Consider the following 21,268-nt stretch of genomic DNA (forward strand, 5'->3'; position numbering starts at 1 on the left):
GCGTTTTTGGGCTTCCTATAACAGCGTTTTTGAAAAATGCCGCTATAGGCCTCCTATTGCAGCGCTTTATAAAGCGCTGGTTTTGAGCCGCCGTAATAGGATTTCCTATACCAGCTTTTTCAAAAAGCGCTGGTACAGACTTATCTATTACGGCGGTTTGTAAAAACGCTGGGAAAGAAACGCTGGGACAGGACGATTTTTTTGTAGTGATTGTTCAATTAAGCCAAGTGCTACCAACATCCAGAATAAAGATCAAATAATAATTAAAATTGCTTTCCAGCTCAATACAGAGCGGTGAAGCAATCGGTAAAAGAAAATTGTGGAAATGCATTAAAATTTTTAAATTAAAATTTAATTGAATAAGAAAATAGTAAAATAAATTGTAGAAGACTAATATAATTATATTAGTCTTCTACAATTTATTTTACTATAATGGTTATAACCATTACTAACATGGATACAGTTTTGTCAAATTGTGTATACTACAGATGCATTTGGGATAAAACATGTTTCCCAACCTTGAAAAAGAAGACAAGAAACTAGGTAATACACTATATGGAAGGGGAAGAAAACAAGAATGATCCCACAATAAAATTTCTATTAGAAAATAACAAAAACACAATGAATAAAAAACACTCTTAAAGTTTGGAGGTATTTTGATTTTATATCTTGAAATTTTAAAATTTAAATTTTACCTTCTAAAGTTTGAGGATACAGGAAGTAAAATCTACACTCTTAAACTTTAAGGAGTAAAATTTAAATTCTGAAATGTCAAGGTGTAAGATCCAAACATTCCCAAATTTTAGGGGATGTTTGTGATAAGATTTTTGTATTTATTTAATTTGTGGTAATATTTGGCCTAATATATGAAAGAGGGCCAAGATTTTGAAGAAAGGAAACCAAATTTAATTTTATTTTGGACCCAATTAAAATTAGGCTAGAATACGTCTATAAAAAAGAAACATTTCTGCAAAGGGGCCCTTTAAGCCCTAAATGAACACAGGTATCTGCCATCAGGCTTTATTGCAAGTAATAATTCATTGATTTCATTTTTCACGCATATGATACTGTCCGTTAGGAACTTGTGACTTTTAAGAGTTTAACGTTATGTTGTCAAATGAACCGTTTGGTAAAAAAAATAGTACTTAATATTATTGCTTTCAAAGATTAATTGATTTAATTTGTTTGGATTTCTCTTGAACAGAAAAGTACGTACTAGCTAGGTTTGTTTAACCAAAAAAAAAACTCTCTAAGGCCTCAGGCACTCAGCGTGCTTCTCAAAAATCCTAGAGTTATAATGATGACTTCTTGAGCAAGAATAAATTTTTGGCATTATGTGATGTTTTCATATCGTTTGATTACATATAAAATCTTAGAGAAGAAGAAACTGATCCAAAAATTGGATTCTTAAAAAGAAATATAGAATATTTAATATTGACGAAAAAGTACTTAATGGGATAGAAAAGAACTAAATGGTATTTGGATGCCAATCTCTATTGAAATTGGTGAATTCACAAATATTCATTCATGTTAAGATTAATATTACAAATATGACCACATTACTTTAATAAATTTACAAATATTTATTTATTTCAAATAATTTTAATCAGATGTGTTATTAAATTAGTTTTTACCTTAATTTTGATAATTTTTACTTCTATTGTTCTTAAAGCAATTAAGCATGAGAAAGAATACCATATTCCAAATCAATTTTTATTTTTGATAATAACTGTTTCAAATAAATTTTTTCTCATATGAATTTTATAAAAAAAAAAAAAAACCATTTACATTTCTTTTATATACAATATATAATTACTACACTAACTATAGTATAGATAATTAATAAATAGATATAAATAAATTTACCCATTAACCCTTGACGATTAATTTACAAATCATAAATGCAATTTTGGTGAGGTGGAACGCTAGGTGAGAGAGTTCTCTTTCCTTCTTAAAGAATGGGACACATACCTTATAGGCTTGTAGTCTTATTTATACTACTTATATATTATTATATATTAGTATCACATCAACAACATGAAAAATACATTTCTTTTTCTTTTTCTTTTTTAAGTTGACATATCAGTTTATAAAATTTACAAATAAAATTGTATTAACTTGATATTGTTAAAAAAAATTGACGAGAATTTTTTTTTTTATTAATTTTATTTGGTGGTGTTATTGCCATATAGAATGATCTATTGTAAATTTATTGTTCCCAACCTTACCTTAAAAAAAATAAATAAATAAAATAAAAAAGAAAAAAAAAAAAAAAAAAAAAAAAAAGAGGTTCTATTCTTGTGCTGGCTCTCTTTTAAGCTTTCCAGTTGCACTTTGCCCGTAGTGTGCTTTGCGGATTTTGGTTCACAAAATACTAGCTTAATTATAAGAGGTTACCAAATATTTTTTATGATTTCATACAAGGTCAAAACGAAACCATACTTTGCAACTGACGTAAGTATCCAGAATGATCGAACAATATTTTTCAATTTAGCAGTCCACAGGAAAGTCACATACAAAGGAAGTTGAGAAAGTCCTTTCAGGAAAAGGCTCGAATCTTTATTGCTGTTTGTTTAAGTGTAAATCGATTTATTTTTAACTCATTGGATATATATTTGAACTTTTAAGAGCTAAAGGTTAACATCCAAAGAATACCGATAATTTTATTCTACTATCTTAATGTTTCCACTTTCCAGATTCCATACATAAAAGAAGAGAAAAAACCCCCCAACCTCAGCGTGGTTGCTAAAGAAAACCCTGCAAATTGTAAACACCTACATTACCAAATGCATAAATACAACTATTTATTAAACTCCAAAGTCACACCTAGATTAAAGCAACTTTTAAAAACAGTCTCAATCTTCCAGATTCTAGAGAGCCAGAACTGAAGGCCCATCATGTTCCTCAACATTTTGATACTTAAACAACTTGGCACAAATTAGATAGTAGCCAAAATTCAGCACTCCCATCACTGTTAAAATCCAATACACATTATCCAATCTTCCAGCGTTAATATTATCTGGCAACCATCCCGTGATTTGATCTATCAAATCCATAATTGCCGGGCTTAGAAATAACCCAATTGCAAGTAATAACGAGACCATAGCTGTGGACGTACTTTTTAGTGACTGTGGAAATTCTTGATAGTACAATGCAATCGTACTTGGGACAATGAAACCCTCACCGATGCCTATAATGGTTAGTGGTACAACAAGCCATAGGGCTGATATGGGTAGAACCAAGTTGGGTTGGCCCATAAGGCTATGGGTTCTGACCACGTGGAGTCGTCGAATTTCAATTAGGGCTGATGCTATCAAAGCAAGGATATTGATTATATGGCCAATTCCAATACGCTGGAGTGGTGTCAATGTTTGACAGGTTATTTTCCTCCAAGTGGGAATCAATAAACGATCAATGAAGAAGATTGCAACAATCGTAGCTATTAAGTTGAAGAGTGTGAATGACCCAGCTGGGATTTCGAAATGAGGCCCAAGATGTCGATTCATGGTTAGTACTTGGAGGATTGTGAGGCTATTTAAAATACCTACCGAGAGACTTATGAAAATGCCTGTAGACCATATTGGGATAATTCTGATTATGGTTTTGAGGGCTTCAACTTCTTCCATGGTACATAATTTCCATGATCTTGCATAAGAACCATCGATTTGTTTGTCACTTTCAGTTATTAGTGCTGCACAATTCAAGAATCTGCACGAAAATGGTGATACTTAGTTTCATAAATAATAGTCAAGGTAGACCCAATCATGATATGACTTTTTTTCTGGGAAAAATAAATTAGTGGTTGAAGATTTGAAGTTAAACATTTAAAGTTGAAGAACCTTGATCATTTAAAGTGAGAATTTGAATCCTCTCCCTTTAATGGTAAGTATGTTTATTGGGACAATCTTTTATTTTAATTATGTTTATTGGGACAATCTTTTATTTTAATTCCTAATATTATTATTTATCTAATCCATATTCTTTACTTTACTTAGAGAAAGTCCTTCAAAAAAAAATATAAATTAAAAAAAAGCCCTATAATTTTATGCTCAAGATAAAAGCAAATCCCATTTAATTATAGTGTGTGAGAATTAATGTTGCTGTAGCATCACCAACACCAATCGATCCTCTACTTGCTACCGCTACTGTGACTTGCACTACCAACGCCATTCGATTCCTTCCTTGTTGCCGTAGCAACCACCGCAACACAGACCAGCCTCTCGGTGTTAAGATCAATGTTGTGTTCCCCCTTTATTGTGTTTTTCTCTCACTTTGGCTGCTAAGTTTCTCTCTTTCATTGGCTGCCGTGATTCTCTCTAGAATTTAGAAATCATGATGTTGGGGTTTATGTGTTTTGTTTAGGTTCCACCTAGTAGAACTGAGTGAGGGTGGAGTTTTGCTTGGTTTCTTTGGCTCATTTGTAAAGTGGAAAACGTGAGGTTTAAGTAATAAAATTTGCTAGGATTTTATTATTATTTATAATTCAATAGTTAGATGGTTGTATAAAAGATCTGGGGTTCAATCACCGCCTACACCAAAAATTGATTAATGTCTTAGTTTGATGATAAAAAACTATATTCAAGAGCAAACATTATAGATTAAAAACTCTCTAAAAAAAAAAAAATCCTAAATGTCTCAAGTCTTTATTTTTTATCAAACATTAATAATCCTAATTTGCACCCCAACCACCCCCCCCCCCCCCCAAAAAAAAACCACCAAAGAAATAATTAGTGACTTGTGTGTCCTACCATGTACTATATCTTTTTTTTCAAAGGTCACCACTTGAGTCTTCATGGCATTAAGAGATATATATATACTTTTTTTTTTATTGATGAAATTGGGCATTAAGATAAATTATATTCATCTCAATTCCTAAATTTAATTATGAGAATTTCCTATATTATAATGTTGGCTACATTGATTAATTATAATATAAATAAAAAGCAAAAATCTAAAACAATAACCACCAAAAACATATAGAGAGAGAGAGAGAGAGAGTTAAAGTGACTCATACCTGAAGTTTTTAGTTGATGCACCAGCTTCCATTTTTAACACGCCAGTGGTTTCCAAATAATAATCTTGGTTTCCAGAAGTTCCCAATAATTTCCTTTTCCGAATTGCCGCAACTATGACACGAGCTATGCTTGTGAAAGGGCTTCCTTTTGGTTTAACTTGGCGATAGAATCGCTTTCCTAATACAAATAGGACTACTGCGATGGCATTGGCAATGGCACATATTCCAAACCCCAATCCCCAACCCACATTGTCTTGGATATAAACAATGACACAGAAGCGCTTCTGTGTCTAGCTGATTGCATTTGCTACGTACAAGGTGAAAAAATACCAGTTGAAGAAAATTCCTTGATCATTGGGCTTGTCAAATTGTTCGGCTCCCATAGTTGCAATTGTGAAGCGTGTGCCTCCAAGTCCTAGTGAAGCCAACCCTAGGGTCATATAGAGGACTGCATGTTGAAGATTTGATGGGGTTTCACACGTATATGAGCCTATTACACATTGGGCTGGTCTCAAGGAATGTATTGTAGCAGTTAGGGTGAACATGATCATACCCTGTATTCTCAAAGAAATTAGTGACATTCCGTTTTGTTAAGGAATATACATATATAAATTTATTTATATAAAATATATTTTAAATTATTTTTGATTACGTAATTGAATATCTCACCTTATGTTGTGTATGATATTATTCACAAATACATCACATTATAAAAAATAAAAAATAGACCAGGTATCTACCAATCCAAAAATATGTATATATTATCAGAATGATGATATGATACTTGGAAGAATTAAAAAATTATTTGCAAACTTAAAACTTTCTTAAAATGATCCATTAACAAATGTCGTAAAGACACTCATTAATAAGACTCTTAACTTATTATAAATTTATTGTAAATTAATAGACACAGACTTACAAATCCATGATTTTAACCTTTATTTAAATTTTCTTATAAAAAATAATTACGAGGATGTGACGTTGGAGCTAAAACTCATGAGTGACATTAAAAATTTATGTAATGAAGAGAACTCCATCATATTGGGTTTTTGCATTATCAATAAAATAAAGGTCACTCGCTAAAAAATCCTAAACTTGTTATAAACTTACTGTAAATTAATACACACAAAGACATTGAATCAAAGAATTTTATCTTAATTTATTTTTTCTTATAAAAAATAATTAATTACTAGGATGTGACGTTGGAGCTAATACCCATGAGTGATATTAAAAAATTATATAATGAAGATAAAGTATTACTTACCACCACCATCATATTAGGTTTTTGTCTTAACCCAAAAAAAAAAAAAAAAAAAAAAAAAAAAAAAATTAGGTTTTTGCATCATCAATCAAATAAAGAGCACCATTAACAAATGCTTTTATTGATTAGCTTAAAAACCAGTAAATAATTACCAGTAAGGAAACAAAGGAGAAGATGAGAACGACAGGGAAGGAGCCTAAGAAAGAGTCGGCAATGATGGCACCGGCAACAGGAAAGAGAGAGAAGCAACCGAGAACAATGTTATTTATTTTCGTAGCTGCTATGCTTTTCACATTGTACTTTGTTATTAGATATACTATCAAATTCGATGCCCACCCACCAGCTACTAGGGAAAGACCCATCAGAGTTCCTGCTTGAAAAAAAAAACAGTGCATATTATATATATATATATATATATAGTGCCATTTAATTTAGACCAACTTAAAAATGGAGTTTATATTGTAGCACAAAGAGAGAAAGAAAGAGATAGTGACCTATGATAAAGGGAAAGGCAATCCACCCTCCTCGTTTGGACTCCTTAGATGCTTGTCCACCTTCTTCATTTGGTGTAGTCAAGGCAGAAAGCCTCCCTTCAAACTGTTTTGATTCTTTGCCTTCCATTCTTTCTCTCTCTTTCTTTCTTTCTCTCTGAACTATATTTGAGCTAAGCAGATATATCCTATATCAAACACCTCTATTATATAGGAAGCCTCTCTCTCTCTCTCTCTCTCATATATGCACTATTAAAGATCTCTCTCTCTCTCTCTCTCTCTCTCTCTCATATATGCACTATTAAAGATCGTACCGATTTTATTTGGTAATGAGAGAAAAACGATAAAAAATTGACACTAGGAAGAAAGGGTCCGTATAATGTATATAAAATTTAGACACGACTGAAATGTGAATAATATAAAAAATGTAGAAAAGTTCTTAATTCTTATATACAATCGTAAAAAGCCATGATTTTCCATATTTATAAATTCGTTATTGTTACTACTATTACCCACTCGACAATTTTTTTTTTTTTCCTGGGAAAATAAAAGGTGAATGGATTACAAGAGAAAAGAGAGTGTGCTTGAATATACTATATATGCTTCATCTTCAAACATGCATTATTTTAAGTCATAAAATTAAATGATCTTTTTTTAAGGAGCAAAAGTGGAGGTTCCATCCTAAAGTTAATCAAGAAAAACCCAACTTAAATAAAATCGAAAACAGAAAAAGAAGAAGAAAATTTGACTTTAAAAGAAGAAATTAATTAAAGAAGATAACTTCAAAATCGCACAACTTCAATCGATCCTAAAGTTAATCAAGTAAACCCCAACTTCAGGGTGGTTGCTTCAAGAATACCCTTCAATTTGTAACCACCTGCATTATCAAATTTAAAATAATTTTAAAAAAAGAAAAACTTGCTTATTAAACTTCAAGTGGCGCAATTTTTCTGATCTCACACATAGATTAAATCAAATTATAATTTTTTTTTATTTAAAAAAAAAAAACAGTCTCAACCCTCCTGATTTTAGGGAGTTAGCCCCGAAGTCCCGTAATGTTTTTCATTATTTTGGGACTTAAAACAATTTGGCACAAATTAAAAATAGTAGCCAAAATTCACCACTCCTTTCACTACCAACATCAAATACACATTATCCAGTCTCCCATCCGTCAACCATCCAGTACTATTCGATCTATCAAATCCAAAGTTGTCTGGGTTGAGTATGACCCTGTTGCAAGTAATAAAATGCCATAGCAGTGGAAGTATTTCTTAGTGACGTACAGTAAAAATTCTTGATAATACAATGCATCTGATCTTGAAAAATGGAATCCCTTCCCAATCCCCACAATTGCTAGTGGTACGTACCACAAGCCATAGGGTTGACATGGGCACAACCAAGCTAACTTGACCAGTGAGGTTATGGGCTCGAACCATATTGAGCCTTCGAATTTCAATTTGGGCAGACCCCACCAAGTCAAGGACATTGACTATATGTCCAATTCCAATACGTTGAAAGGGTGACAAAGTTCGCCAATTAGATTCCTCTACGTGGAAAAGAAGGAATGGTCAATGATGAATGTTGAGATGGCTGCAGCTAAAAAGTACCTATTATGGCACTTAAAAAAATGCTAGTCATAATGGGATAATTCCGAGTAGAGTTTTGAGGGCTTCCACTCCTTCCATAGTACAAAGCCTCCATGATTTTGCGTAAGAGTCCTCTAGTTGTTGGTCACCTTTAGTAATTAGTGTTGCGTGGTTCAAGAATCTACATGAAAATGATGACACTTTAGTTTCACATATAAGAGCAACCGCATCAATCAATGCAAAATTTTTGTCTATTTTGCAAAAAAAAATTACTTTTTCTATTTTACACACCAATTTTTACAAAATACTCACATTAGTTTATCTATTCTACACATTTATTCAATAAAATATTTATTCTTTTACATTTTTTATTATTTCCTCACTCAATACCCCTCTCTTTCACAGACCCAATGCTACCCAAAATCAAGCAAAATCCCAAAACACATTGTTCTTAACATCAAAAGCAAAATCACAATACGCTACATATGAAATCAAGCAAAATCCCAAGCATATGCGAGCAACATCAAATCTTAACAGGCAATCCAAATCAAAATCCCAAAGCCCATTGATCAAACAAAGAAAAAATAGAAGAAGTGAAACCACCATAGAGGTGGCAGTGGCAAGCGACGAGTGGCTTGGGTTTGGAGAGGGCTTCGGTGAGGGTGAGTTCAGAGAGGGCTTCGGGTGGGTTTGGGTTTTCCATTTGATATGTTGGGGTTGATTTTAGGTTTGATTTCTATTGATTTTTGGTTTGATTTTTGTTGATTTTGGCTTGGATTTTCTATTGAATTTGTGATTGGATTTTTATGTGTTGTAAAATGGTGGTGGTGGGTTGCGTTTGTTGAGTGGTGGTGGGTTGCATCGGTTGAGTGGTGGTGGGCAAATGGTTGATCGGCTGTGCAAATGAAGAGAGCGTGTGAGATGAAAAAGAAAAAGAAGAGAGAAGAAGAAGGGATAGAGTCTGACTATGTGAGAGAGAATATAAAAAAATAATGATTTGCAAAGCTACAGTAATCGTGCATATATACACGGTTACTGTAGCAGTTTTGTATATTTGCACACTTTTACAAGCACTGATGTGGGTGTTTTTTTGGTTAAAATGTGTAAAATTAAGCATTTTTTGTATTTTACAAACTTTTACAACCACTAATACCGTTGCTCTAATAGTGGAATAATGACACTTTAGTACTAAAAAACTCCAAAGGTGTAGATAACGATGGCAAGCAAGAAACTATTGGGTTGGGTGGGTATACCTAGCCCTAACCATGATATGGGACGCTTCTTTCGGGGATAATTGGGTGAGTATTTTCACTTTGCACAGTAAACTATATGAAAACTTCAATTATCATCTTAATTGTATCAAATAACTTTACAAATTATACCCTATAACCTAATTGACCATTAAAATTAATGATCGCATGCAAGTCATATGACCACAAAAATTTAGTACATTAACTAGCTGCATGGCAAACTGTAAAAAAAAATATATATATATATATATATATTGGTCAAGTGATTTGCACGTGATCTTAAATTTTAACAATCAGTGATATTATGAGGTGAAATTTGCTACAATTGGGATGGTGATTCCATAGGTTATAAAGTACAAGTATCCCATAGTTTAAGGTAATTTACTGCATTTAACCATTTTTTCTTTCCTAAAAAGAAATTGGTGATTGGAGATCTTTGAATTTATTTTCTTTTATTATTAAGGGTAAGTTACCAATGCACTAGACCCACGACCTTATTTTTCATCCTATCATTAGGGGAGAAGGAATGGCACTTGAACTATTAACTCCAGTCATTATTACCCTTCAATAGTTAATAGTCATGATGTCGATGGGGAAGACTTGGAATTTAATCCTAATATTATCATTTACCTACGCTTATGTTGTTATCTAATTTTCTTCTTACTTTATTTTTCCTCTTTTTGTTTCTCAGCTTAAAGTAAATAAATTTCTTAATTCACACAAATAAAAAAAATAAAAAAATAAAAAAAATCCATAACATTTTCATAACAAGCTTAAGTATTAATTCACCATAAGTTAAAATAAAATAGAAGATATTACATTCAAATCCACCACAACTAAAAATAAGAGTGTCATGAAAATATTATGAAATTCTATCGTGCTTCTGGACATTCTCATTTTAAAAAAAGTCACATGAAGAATAAGAGGGACCAAAATTGGAGAATTATGTTTTGAATGTTAAAACTTTAAAGGCAAATGTTATCATTGTTTCGGTGCCATAGATCATATGTATCTTTTAGGTGGTTGGTCGACGTATCTAATATATATTCTTATCAGATACGTCTATATAAGTATTTAATTATGTGTGACTTCAAAAAAGGAAAGAGAAAATTAAGGACAATAATTAAGAACTGAATAATAACATCCCTTATATCATAGCCGAGACAAGAGTAAACATAAGATATGTTATAAATTTATAATTTTCTCTAATTTTCTCACATTGTTGACCTCTTCTACCAATATCAAATTATAGAGTTTCCTATATGTCATAAGGCCACACTAATTATCATGGCTGGATGAACCCAGATGTACATAATGTTACACATAATGAATATAATTAGTTTTGTGGCCTACTACTATTATTTATTACTTTATGTTCCGATTTCACCACTTTAATATTTGTGAGATTTATTTTAATGTCTTATTGTAGAGTGACAAGTTCTGTTTCTGGGCATGATAAATTTCTTTGTTAGGAGCTACAGTGGAGGTTCCATTTTGAGTACTTCAAATACCTCAACAACTAGATATCATGCTGGTGTAGAATATGGCTTGCGGAATTTGGTGATCGAACTTGTAGGTGTTGGAAAGTTGAACAAGGGTAATTTAGTATTGAGGTTCAAGATTGGAAGTTCTTAGCAGAAGTTCTCTAGTACCTCAGGTTCCTGTACACACAGAGTACGAACTTGTGATATTTTGGCCTAATGATAAAAAATAATAATCATAGAAGGATGGTGATGATCACTCCAAATCTTAACATAGTAAATTGGAAGCGATAAAGGATTTTTCAAATGAGTCTTTTAGTTCTTAGTTGCATAAGGATGGTGAGGTAGGTATTTATACCATTCTCATAATCGGATTATTCTTCAATGTCAAGGTCTCTCGTAGTGAAGCCTAAGGCCCTTGGACCATGTATCACTCACCCACAAAACACATAGAGGATATAGCCTAGTCATGTATAGGAATTTGTTTATACATATCTCATTTAGGGTATGCAAACAATAGGTGTGTAAAATGTTTTTACAAAGTGTAGATGGTCTTGGAACTTAGGGGCGTTTGTTTGGTTTCTTTTATAAAGAGAATCAAACCTCCCCCTCCTCCCTCACTTGTTGTAACAATTAAATTAAAAAAAAAAAAAAAATTAATGGCCTTTACCAATGCTCTTAAGGTATTATTTAACTTCGTCACAAAAAGGGTCTAGACACGTAGAATAAGTAAACCAACTTACTTTACACATAGGACAAGTAAACCAACTTCATCTCAAACAACTATTTATTAAACTCTAAAATGGCACAAATTTCCTTCCTTCACACATAGAGTAAGTAAACCAACTTATAAAAACACTCAATTTATCTTCCCAATTTTAGAGAGCAGACCTTGAATCTCCATCATGTTCCTCAATATTTTGGTATTTGAACAACTTGGCACAAATTATATAGTAGCCAAAATTCACCACTCCTATCACTGTCAACATCCAATACACTTTGTCCACTCTTCCAACATTAATATCATCAGGCAACCATATAGTGGTTCGCTTTACCAAATCAATTATAGCTGAGCTTAGAAAAAACCCAATTGCGAGTAATAATGAGATCATAGCAGTGGACATACTTTTTAGTGATATTGGAAATTCTTGATAATATAATGCAACTGATCCTGGTAAATGAAACCCCTCTCCAATACCCACAATGGCTAGTGGCACCACAAGCCAAAATGCCGACATGGGCACAACCAAACTAGGTTGGTTAGCGTGGCTGTGAGTTCGAACCACATGGAGTCTTCGAATTTCAATTAAGGCATATCCCACCAAACTAAGGATATTGATTACATGTCCAATTCCAATTCGTTGGATTGGTGTCAAAGGTCGATGGGTTAGATTTCGCCACATGGGAGTGAAGAAACGATCAACAATGAAGATTGAGATTGCTGTAGCTAAAAAGTTGAAGAGTAGGAATGACCCAGCTGGGAATTTGAAATGTGGCCCAATGTGTCGATTCAGGGTTAAGGCTTGGAGGGTTATGAGGCTACTAGAAACACCTATTGAAATACTTAAAAAAATGCCAGTAGACCATAATGGGATAAGTTTTATCAGGGTTTTGAGGGCTTCCACTTCTTCCATGGTACACAATCTCCATGATCTTGCGTAATAGCCATCTAATTGTTTGTCATCTTCAGTTATCAAAGCTGCACGATTCAAGAACCTGTATGGAAGTGGTGACATTTTAGTTTCACAAACAATAATCTTTTTATTTTGATAAATATAATAAAATTTCAACTTATATATGGCATAATTCATGATTGTTCTCTTAAAATATAGTCAAACAAGGAAAACTAAAACACTCCACATCAGTATAAATAACTTGGGAAGCAAGAACTATTGGGTAGACCCAACCATGATATGGTGGGAACAAAATTTGGACCGACACAATCTAAAAAAATTAAAATGAAATGAAAGGTTTTATTCATTGTTTTGGGTAAAAGTGTTACGGATTCATTGAAGGAATTACCTATATAATCATAAAACTAATTTAATTATATATTTGAAGTCTAATTTATATAGGGGGAAAAACGTTTATTATATTGGTTAAATAGGTTTGTGTTTAAAATAATTAAGTCAATTTGTATTAACACAAATAATAAATCAAGTCATTTCATTTTATCTTATTTTATTTTTTTGAGAAACAAGTCATTTCAATTTGTATTAACACAAAACTTTTTTTTTTTTGAGCCCTATATCAACACAAAACTGACCCAATATATTATTACTCATGTCAAAATGATCAACCTTTTTAACATGAACTTATTTACATTAAACACCAACCAACAAATAATTGTGTTGTGTTTATGTGGTGATCATTATTAATGTCAAGCATTACCGCCCTTAAAAGGTTATAGGTACGTAATCAAAGGCATATGACGTTAGAGATGGTGTCATTTTTTATATTTGAGTTATTCTACTTAATCAAGTAATTGAATATTTAATAGATAAGTATATTGATCTATTATGCATAACAAATTTTTCTTTAGTTTTTCTCTCTTTTTTCACCGTTATAATATCAATTAAAATACAAAATGGTGATATATAGCTGAGATAATTTCCAAAACAGACATATAGTTAAAGTGATTCATACCTTAAACTTTTCATTGATGCATCATCTTCCATTTTTAACGCCTCGGTGGTTCCAAAATAATAGTTATGGCTTCCAAAAGATCTCAGTATATTCCTTTTCCGAATAGCTGCAACCATGACACGGGCTATGCTTGTGAAAGGGCTTCCTTTTGACTTAACTTGGCAATAAAATTTCTTTCCCATTATAAATACGGCTAAGCCAATGACATTTGCAATGGCACATATTCCAAATCCTAACCCCCAACTCACATTGTCTTGGATATAAACAATGGCACTGAAGCTAATTGCATTAGCAATGTACAAGGTTAAATAATACCAATTAAAGAAAATTCCTTGATCATTGGCCTTGTCAAATTGTTCAGCTCCCATAGTTGCAATTGTGAAGCGTGTGCCTCCAACTCCTAGTGAAGCCAGCAATAAGGTCATGTAGATGACTGCATATTGAAAATTTGATGGGGTTTCACATGGGTATGAGCCAATTACACATTGAGGTGGCCTCAAGGAATGTATTACAGCCGTGAGGGTGAACATGATCATACCCTGAATTCTCAAGAATGAAATAGAATGAAAAAAAGAAAAAGAGAGATTAATTTCATCTAAAATAGACAGTTTGTGGCATTCCATTTTGTTGATCAATATAAAATTATTTAAGAAAATATTCTAAATTATATTTTAGATTACACAAAATTGAAAAAAAAATCGGTGAATATTGCTCTTGATATCATTCACAAATCTGTCAAATTATGACTAAAGCTATAGTCTATTACTCTAATTGGGCGTCTAAAAATCAAAAGGTATATAAATGTCCATGCATTTCATGGATTAATCAAGAATCATTTGTAAACTAAAAAAAATATTTTAAAAATATAATACAATTTAAATAATAAAATAGATTTTAAAAATAAAAGAATAATAATCATTTTAAGTTACATCTCAGTGTCTCACATGATGTATGCAAATTATATAATTCCAAATTTAATCAAAAACTATAGATTATAATCGATTATAAAATAAGTTAAAAAAGAACATAAATAAACTCCTTTGAAATATGGAATTTATTATGGATATTTTTTGTGACCATAAGTAAATAACTTGTAGAAAAAAAAATAGTAATTATTAAATAAACCATTATTATATAATTTACAATTCCTATTTAGTATGCTAGAGTTTTTATAATTTCACATGGAAGCTTTTTTTAATATATTTTAATCCTAACTTATTTGAATTTTTATTACTTTTAGTTAATAGTAGTTCATTGAGGATGCAATTAGAAATGCCTTAAAATGTCTATGGAATTGAAAATTTTTAAATTTTAAGATTTAATAAAATGGCAGTCACATAATAGACATTAGGCTTAACCATAATATCTAAGACCCAACTTTTGTTATATTTGAATATGATGTGTTTGTTATGACAAACTTAGTTTAAAAGTTGTAATACTGAAAAGCGCATAGCTACATTGAGGGCAACCATTTCCATAATTTCATTTGAAAATTTTATATTTAGTACAACAATTTTATGATATTAAGTCATGTCAAGAATTTATTAATTGCTTGGATTAACTTGAAACTAACGTGTATCTATGGTGGAAGACCAAAAATAAAATTGGTAGAAATAGTAAACAATTTCATATCAATTGAGAAAGTAATTGAAAGTATGACTTCAGCTTAATAAAATGATGGGAACAAAAAAAATCTTTGTGTGTGTATATCCATATAAGTAATAATTTTATCTGTTTCCTCTTTTCTATTTCAAATGAAATAAAGAGAAATTGCACTTTCAAATGAGATTAATTTTCTTTAAAAAAAGTGCAAAGTGCTTTGATTTTTTTTTTTTTTTTTTTTTTTGGTTCCAAGAAAAAATGGGTATTTGGTGTGAACTCATCAATCTCACGTCATGTGATAGTAATAGATAATACCAAGTATATATATACTTGTCAAACAGATTTATAAATACATTTACCATCACAAATAAAGTGCATTAACTTAGAAGTAATGCTATAATTATAAACTATTTTATAATATTTTTACAAACTGTTATTATGACCAGTTTCTTATATATTGGTTCTCATCTAGGTCCACCTTAACATCTTTTTTTTTTTTTTTTTACCAATAATCACTCACTAGATCAACAATTTGTAAATTTATTTTATAAAAATGTTTGCATTTCTAGCATTACTCTTATCTTAGTAAGTGGAGAACTTAGTACCAACTCTTTTAAAAAATACACACACAAGGTGATGAAATGAGATTCTAATAACTTTTTTTTTTTTTGAGAAAAAAAAATGGGGGTGTTTATGGTTATATTAAACCCCCGGGCAGAGCACACACGCTTAGGGATGTGATGCCCACCAACGGACTCCTGCTGGTAGCGGGAATTGAACCTAAGCGTGTTAGACAGAGCGAACGAATCATACCCAGCTGAGCCAAGCCCCCGTTAGCGAGATTCTAATAACTATTCCCCCAAATTTATACCCTTTGACTAACTTAGTAAATTGAGTACTTAGTAATTCTTTTTTTTAAAAGAGACACTAGTTACCAGCAAGGAAACAAAGGCGAAGATGGAAACGACAGGGAAAGAGCCAGAGAAAGAGTCGGAGATGATGGCAGCAGCAATAGGAAAGAGAAAGCTGCAACCAAAGGCAACGTTGAGTATTTTTGTAGCTGCTATGCTTTTAATGTTATACTCTGTTATTAGATACACTAACAAGTTCGATGCCCACCCACCAGCTACAAGAGTAAGACTCATATGACTTCCTGCTCAATTAAGACAAATCCATATATTAGACCAACTTAAAAATTTTGAGTTTAAATTAGAGCACAAACCAGTATAGTAAAAGAGAGAAAGAGAGAGACCTATAATGAAGGGGAAAGTAACCCAGCCTCCTCTCTTGGAGTCATTATTATTAGATGCTTCTTGTTGTTGTGCACCTTCTTCAAAGTGTAGTGATTCCATTCTTTCTTTCTCTCTAAACTATATTTGAGCTAAAGATATTGTGCAGAAGACTTCGTCGGTGTCTGCATTATATAAGGTCTTGTCTCTGTGTCACACACACATTGACTATTACGTTTACGAATACCGAATAGAGATTCTTATAGTTGGGGCCCATACATTTATGGCAATCACTTCAATCAAAACACCCCCCCCAACTAGCACACGTCACAATCACATACAGCTATTCTCCCGAGAAGAAATTATTAGTTTTAGGACTGTTGTGTGGTCTTTCTCCGTTATCTCCAATAGGTCGACGCTACCTATACAAATGTGATATCATCCGATGATTTTTATGTTTTATTTTTAAGCTAATGCACACATTTACACCGTGACGTGGTTCTAAGAGGACCACTTCAACAATTTTTCCAATAGACTTAATAATTTCTTAGCTGCACACGTTCATTCAATATTAATAAAACGAGAACGTCTACTAACACCAAAAACAAAACAAAAATTCACACTTAACTAATGTGACAAATTATTAGTAGTAAGTAAAAATGTGATGTTAATAGTAGATTCAAATAAGAACCAGTAAAAACTTACTAACTTAACTATTATGAGAAATATTATAAATTTTTTTTCTATACAAATATTATTGCTCAAATAAAAGGCAATAAAAGTATAAATAATCTAAGAATGTATCCAATTTCACATATTTAAGTGTCAACTTACAATAATTTCACTTTTCACCGGAGTAGTGATACTGCAGTGGTGCATAACACCAAAGGAAGAAGGCAAAACACGAGGAGTTTGGCTTAACTCTAGTACTTTTTTAACTAGAATCTCCTTTTATTTTAATGAGAAATTATCACATCACCCACCAACTAAATAAAATGCGGAGATTAAAACTCACCACCACTTGCTATGGTGTATTTAAAACAAAAGAAGACCTCCAATTAAAAAAGTACTAGAAGTAAGCCAAACCCAAACTCGAGAGACTGTACCCAACAATCAAGTTTAAAATGGGAATAATGCTACAGTCAAAAACTATTTTACAATATTTTTACAAATTGTTAATATAGCAAAATTTTACTTATTTTATCTAGGCTCACTATTGACATCACATTTTTACATATTAATAATCATTTACAATATTCAGCACATCAATTTATAAAATATTTTGTAAAATAACTTGGGTTTATACCATTTTCCTAAAAATCGTGTCGTTGTTCGTATCATTAATGTCTAACCAATATGCAGTGTCGGCTGAATGTTAAAGCAAAAAATGCCGTTGCCTAAGGCCCCAAGTAAAAAAAATGCTCTTAAATTTTAACCAATAAGGTTATTTATAATCAATAAATAAAATAATTTTTTTTACCAAATAAAAGAGAGAAAAAAAAAATGCAACGTCCATAATATTTTTCACAACACTTTTACAACTAAAGTTAAGTAGTAGGTTGTTATTGATGACAAAAAAAAATAATTATAGTGATATTTTCAAACAGAAAACAAAAAGCAACTTAAAACATAGGATTTGTTGTAAAAAATATTGTGAATGTTACACTTCTAAAAAAAAAAGAATAATAATAAGAGTTGAATTTGCAAACTTTTACTAGTTCTCATCTAAGTCTACCACTAACACAGCTTTTTTACTTACCACTATCAATCTGCTACAAGAAGTATGAAAAATTTTGTCAAACTTTTTCTATCTATAACATTTCTATAAAAAAAAAAAAAAAAAAAAAATTATACCTAGTTCATATTAATTAGTATAAATTTTGCATCTAAAATAAGATAATCAATTTTCGCCTCAGGCCTTCAAATGCATCAAGTCGACTTTGCCAATATGTATTGAAAGACACTAACCAAACCCAAACATGAGAAATTGTACCCAACAATCAAGTTTAAAATAAGAATAATACTACAGCCAAAAACTATTTTACAATATTTTTACAAATTGTTAATATAGTAAAATTTTACTTGTTTTATCTAGGCTCACTATTGACATTACATTTTTACATATTAATAATCATTTACAATATTCAGCGCAATAGTTTATAAAATATTTTGTAAAATAGGTCGAGTTTATACCATTTTCCTAATAATGGTGTCACCGTCCGTATCATTATTGAAAGACACTAATATCGGCAGAATGAAGTCGTTTCATTAACCAATGCGTTAAGTTTGTTATAAATATCAAAGACACAGGCTTCCAAAAAAAAATATCAAAGACACGTGTCGAGTAGATATTTAATTCAGTTTTGATTAGTTGTAAAATCAAGAATGAAGTCGTTACAGCTAAAACACGTGTCGAGTAGATATTGAGTATATATTTAATTCAGTTTGGTTAGTTGTAACTAACACTACGCTTATAATCAGTGTTGCTATTTGGATTGAATAGAGTTTTTGATTTTTTTTTTTTTTCATTCTCGTCATTTGGAGAGAACTGTTCATGATGGTCCAATTTCTAAGTTATGAATGTATATTAATCCAATGGGCTTTAGGGCTCGATTTCTTGTATTGCACATATATTTGTACAACACATTACTTATACTGCACTCATATACCTTCTATACAAAGTTACCATTTATTTTGTCAAATACAATAAAATTATTTCACAGTTTTAATATGAGTGATGTAATTCAATCACAAAATAACATGCAAACATGTTCTGAAATTAGGTGTAGATTTGAGTGTGTTTGTACAAGGATTATAAATGATGAATGGATTAGATAAAAAATGTATAAGTAAATGAGCGAGGAAATATAATTTCCAAATGACATAACTGAGAAAGTCTATTGTCATTAAATAAAATATTTAGAGTTTGAATCCAACTTAAGCCAAAAACCAATTGGCGTTTAGTTTGATTATAAGGAAAAATTATACTAGAGCAAATAGAGCAAATAACATAAGTTGAAATTCTATCGAATTAAAAAATAAAAACCAAAAAAGATGGTCACCGGAAAACGCACTCCATCTCTTATTTTTTTAGCAAAAAATAGAGTGCTCTTTCCCCGGTGATTTTTCTGTTTTTGTCACACATGCATCATTCTTAAGTCATCAATTATGCAATGGGCATAAAAAAATACTATTCAATGTTCCTTTGGATTTGAAGGTGACAGTACTGGAATATATATTAGGTAGTTTTTGTAGAGGTCCCATTTTGATTTTTGAGTATTTAATGTGAGAAAAAGAAAAGTTGATAATTGCTTATTTTCGAGAATTTATTTTCATAATACAAGACAAAAAAGTTAAAAATTAATTTATTTATAACAATCTAAGAGTTAGATTATTTAAAATCGAATTGAGACAAAAAGTAGTATAAGACCTAAAACAATAGATAATTTAAGCAAAGAGCTATCTTATAATCGGTTGCCAAACACGCTCTAAATATGGTTGAAAAGTGCTGGGTTCCATTCATGGTTTTTAAACCCAGACTAGACTGTACGGTCTAATCGGATTATCCGTGAACCGTTCATTAAAACGGTTTTTTATACATGAAAACCGGCTATATAGAAAATATGAGAGAACCACTTGAACCGAGGTCTGACCTGAAAAACCGTTCAAACCGTAAGCCGCTCCAACAGTAAGACGTCGGTGAAATTTGATTTTCCGATTTGAAATTCTGGCTTGGATTTGAAGTGAAAAAAATAAAAATAAAAAGAAAGAGAGAAACTGATGAAGAAGATCCAAAGATGAAGCAAGAAATTTAAGGAGCACCGATTGATGGCATGATGAGATTAAAAAAAAATTAGATGAGCGCAGTCGCAGACGTGACTCATGAGGAGGAAGAAGAGGGGAGGACTGTAGGAGTACTGAACTAGAAGGCTAATGCTGGATAACCGTGTAAGAAGAAAATAAAGCTTCACAAAGTAAAAGTAATAAAAGCATTCGGTATAGAATCTAGATAAAGCAAAAATCACGTGGGTGGAGTCAGAATGGATGAGTGAATTTAAATTTGAAAAGGAACCTTCTGGTTTTTTTAATAAAAGTCTATTTGAGTTTTTTACTTTAGTCTCTCTTTTTTTTTTTAATAATAAATCTCATCATCTATCCTCTTATTTGGATTTTTTGTAAAAACATTATAGTTAATTCATTAATTTATATAATTTAGGTATAATAAGAATAAATAATAAAATTTATTTTAAAGTTTGTTTCAGTTTTTAAAAATATTTTAGTCAATTTTATTAATATTTATGAATTTAATACCTTTATTTTTATTAATTATTAAATTAATTATGACATCATCACGATTTAACTCTATTCAACCTTGGTTTGACCTCAAAAACCTTAAATCTCTCCCTTTTATGGTTTAATGAATGGTCCAAGTTTCAAAACCATAGTCTCATTCCATTAGATGATTCTATTTTCATCATTGGATAGTTTTTCAAAACATCAATTCTTTTAAAAATACAATTTTATTTTTTACATAATTCACAAAATAAACAAAATAAGTTAATGAAAAAAAAAACTCATCCAAAGCACAAAACACAAAATAAAAGTTAGGGCATGTTTGGTAGACTGTAATAGGCGATGTAATGTAATAATCATTCCTATGGTTTAGTTATTCTTTAGTTTGGTTATGTTTTTATTATAAGAAATAATC

The 21,268-nt window shown here is 31.2% G+C and overlaps 1 protein-coding gene and 1 pseudogene across 2 annotated transcripts; both read right to left on the reverse strand.

Annotated features, from left to right (window-relative positions):
* Positions 1 to 2,637: 2,637 nt before the first annotated feature.
* Positions 2,638 to 7,020, reverse strand: LOC126697333 (protein NRT1/ PTR FAMILY 2.7-like; annotated as a pseudogene).
* A 4,823-nt stretch (positions 7,021 to 11,843) lies between these two features.
* Positions 11,844 to 16,736, reverse strand: LOC126697338 (protein NRT1/ PTR FAMILY 2.7-like). 2 transcript variants are annotated; one of them, XM_050394298.1, is made up of 5 exons: positions 16,584 to 16,702; positions 16,455 to 16,484; positions 16,267 to 16,357; positions 13,730 to 14,268; positions 11,844 to 12,799 (listed from the first exon to the last, which is right to left on the reverse strand). In XM_050394298.1, the coding sequence occupies exons 4-5, from the start codon at positions 14,263 to 14,265 to the stop codon at positions 11,962 to 11,964; spliced, it is 1,374 nt and encodes a 457-aa protein (XP_050250255.1). In that variant the 5' UTR covers positions 14,266 to 14,268; positions 16,267 to 16,357; positions 16,455 to 16,484; positions 16,584 to 16,702; the 3' UTR covers positions 11,844 to 11,961. The 2 variants fall into 2 exon arrangements, with proteins under 2 accessions (XP_050250255.1, XP_050250254.1); XM_050394297.1 differs by having other exon boundaries at positions 16,267 to 16,484; positions 16,584 to 16,736.
* Positions 16,737 to 21,268: the final 4,532 nt, after the last annotated feature.

Source organism: Quercus robur, chromosome 8 (genome assembly GCF_932294415.1).
Source record: "Quercus robur chromosome 8, dhQueRobu3.1, whole genome shotgun sequence".
Lineage (NCBI taxonomy): Eukaryota > Viridiplantae > Streptophyta > Magnoliopsida > Fagales > Fagaceae > Quercus > Quercus robur.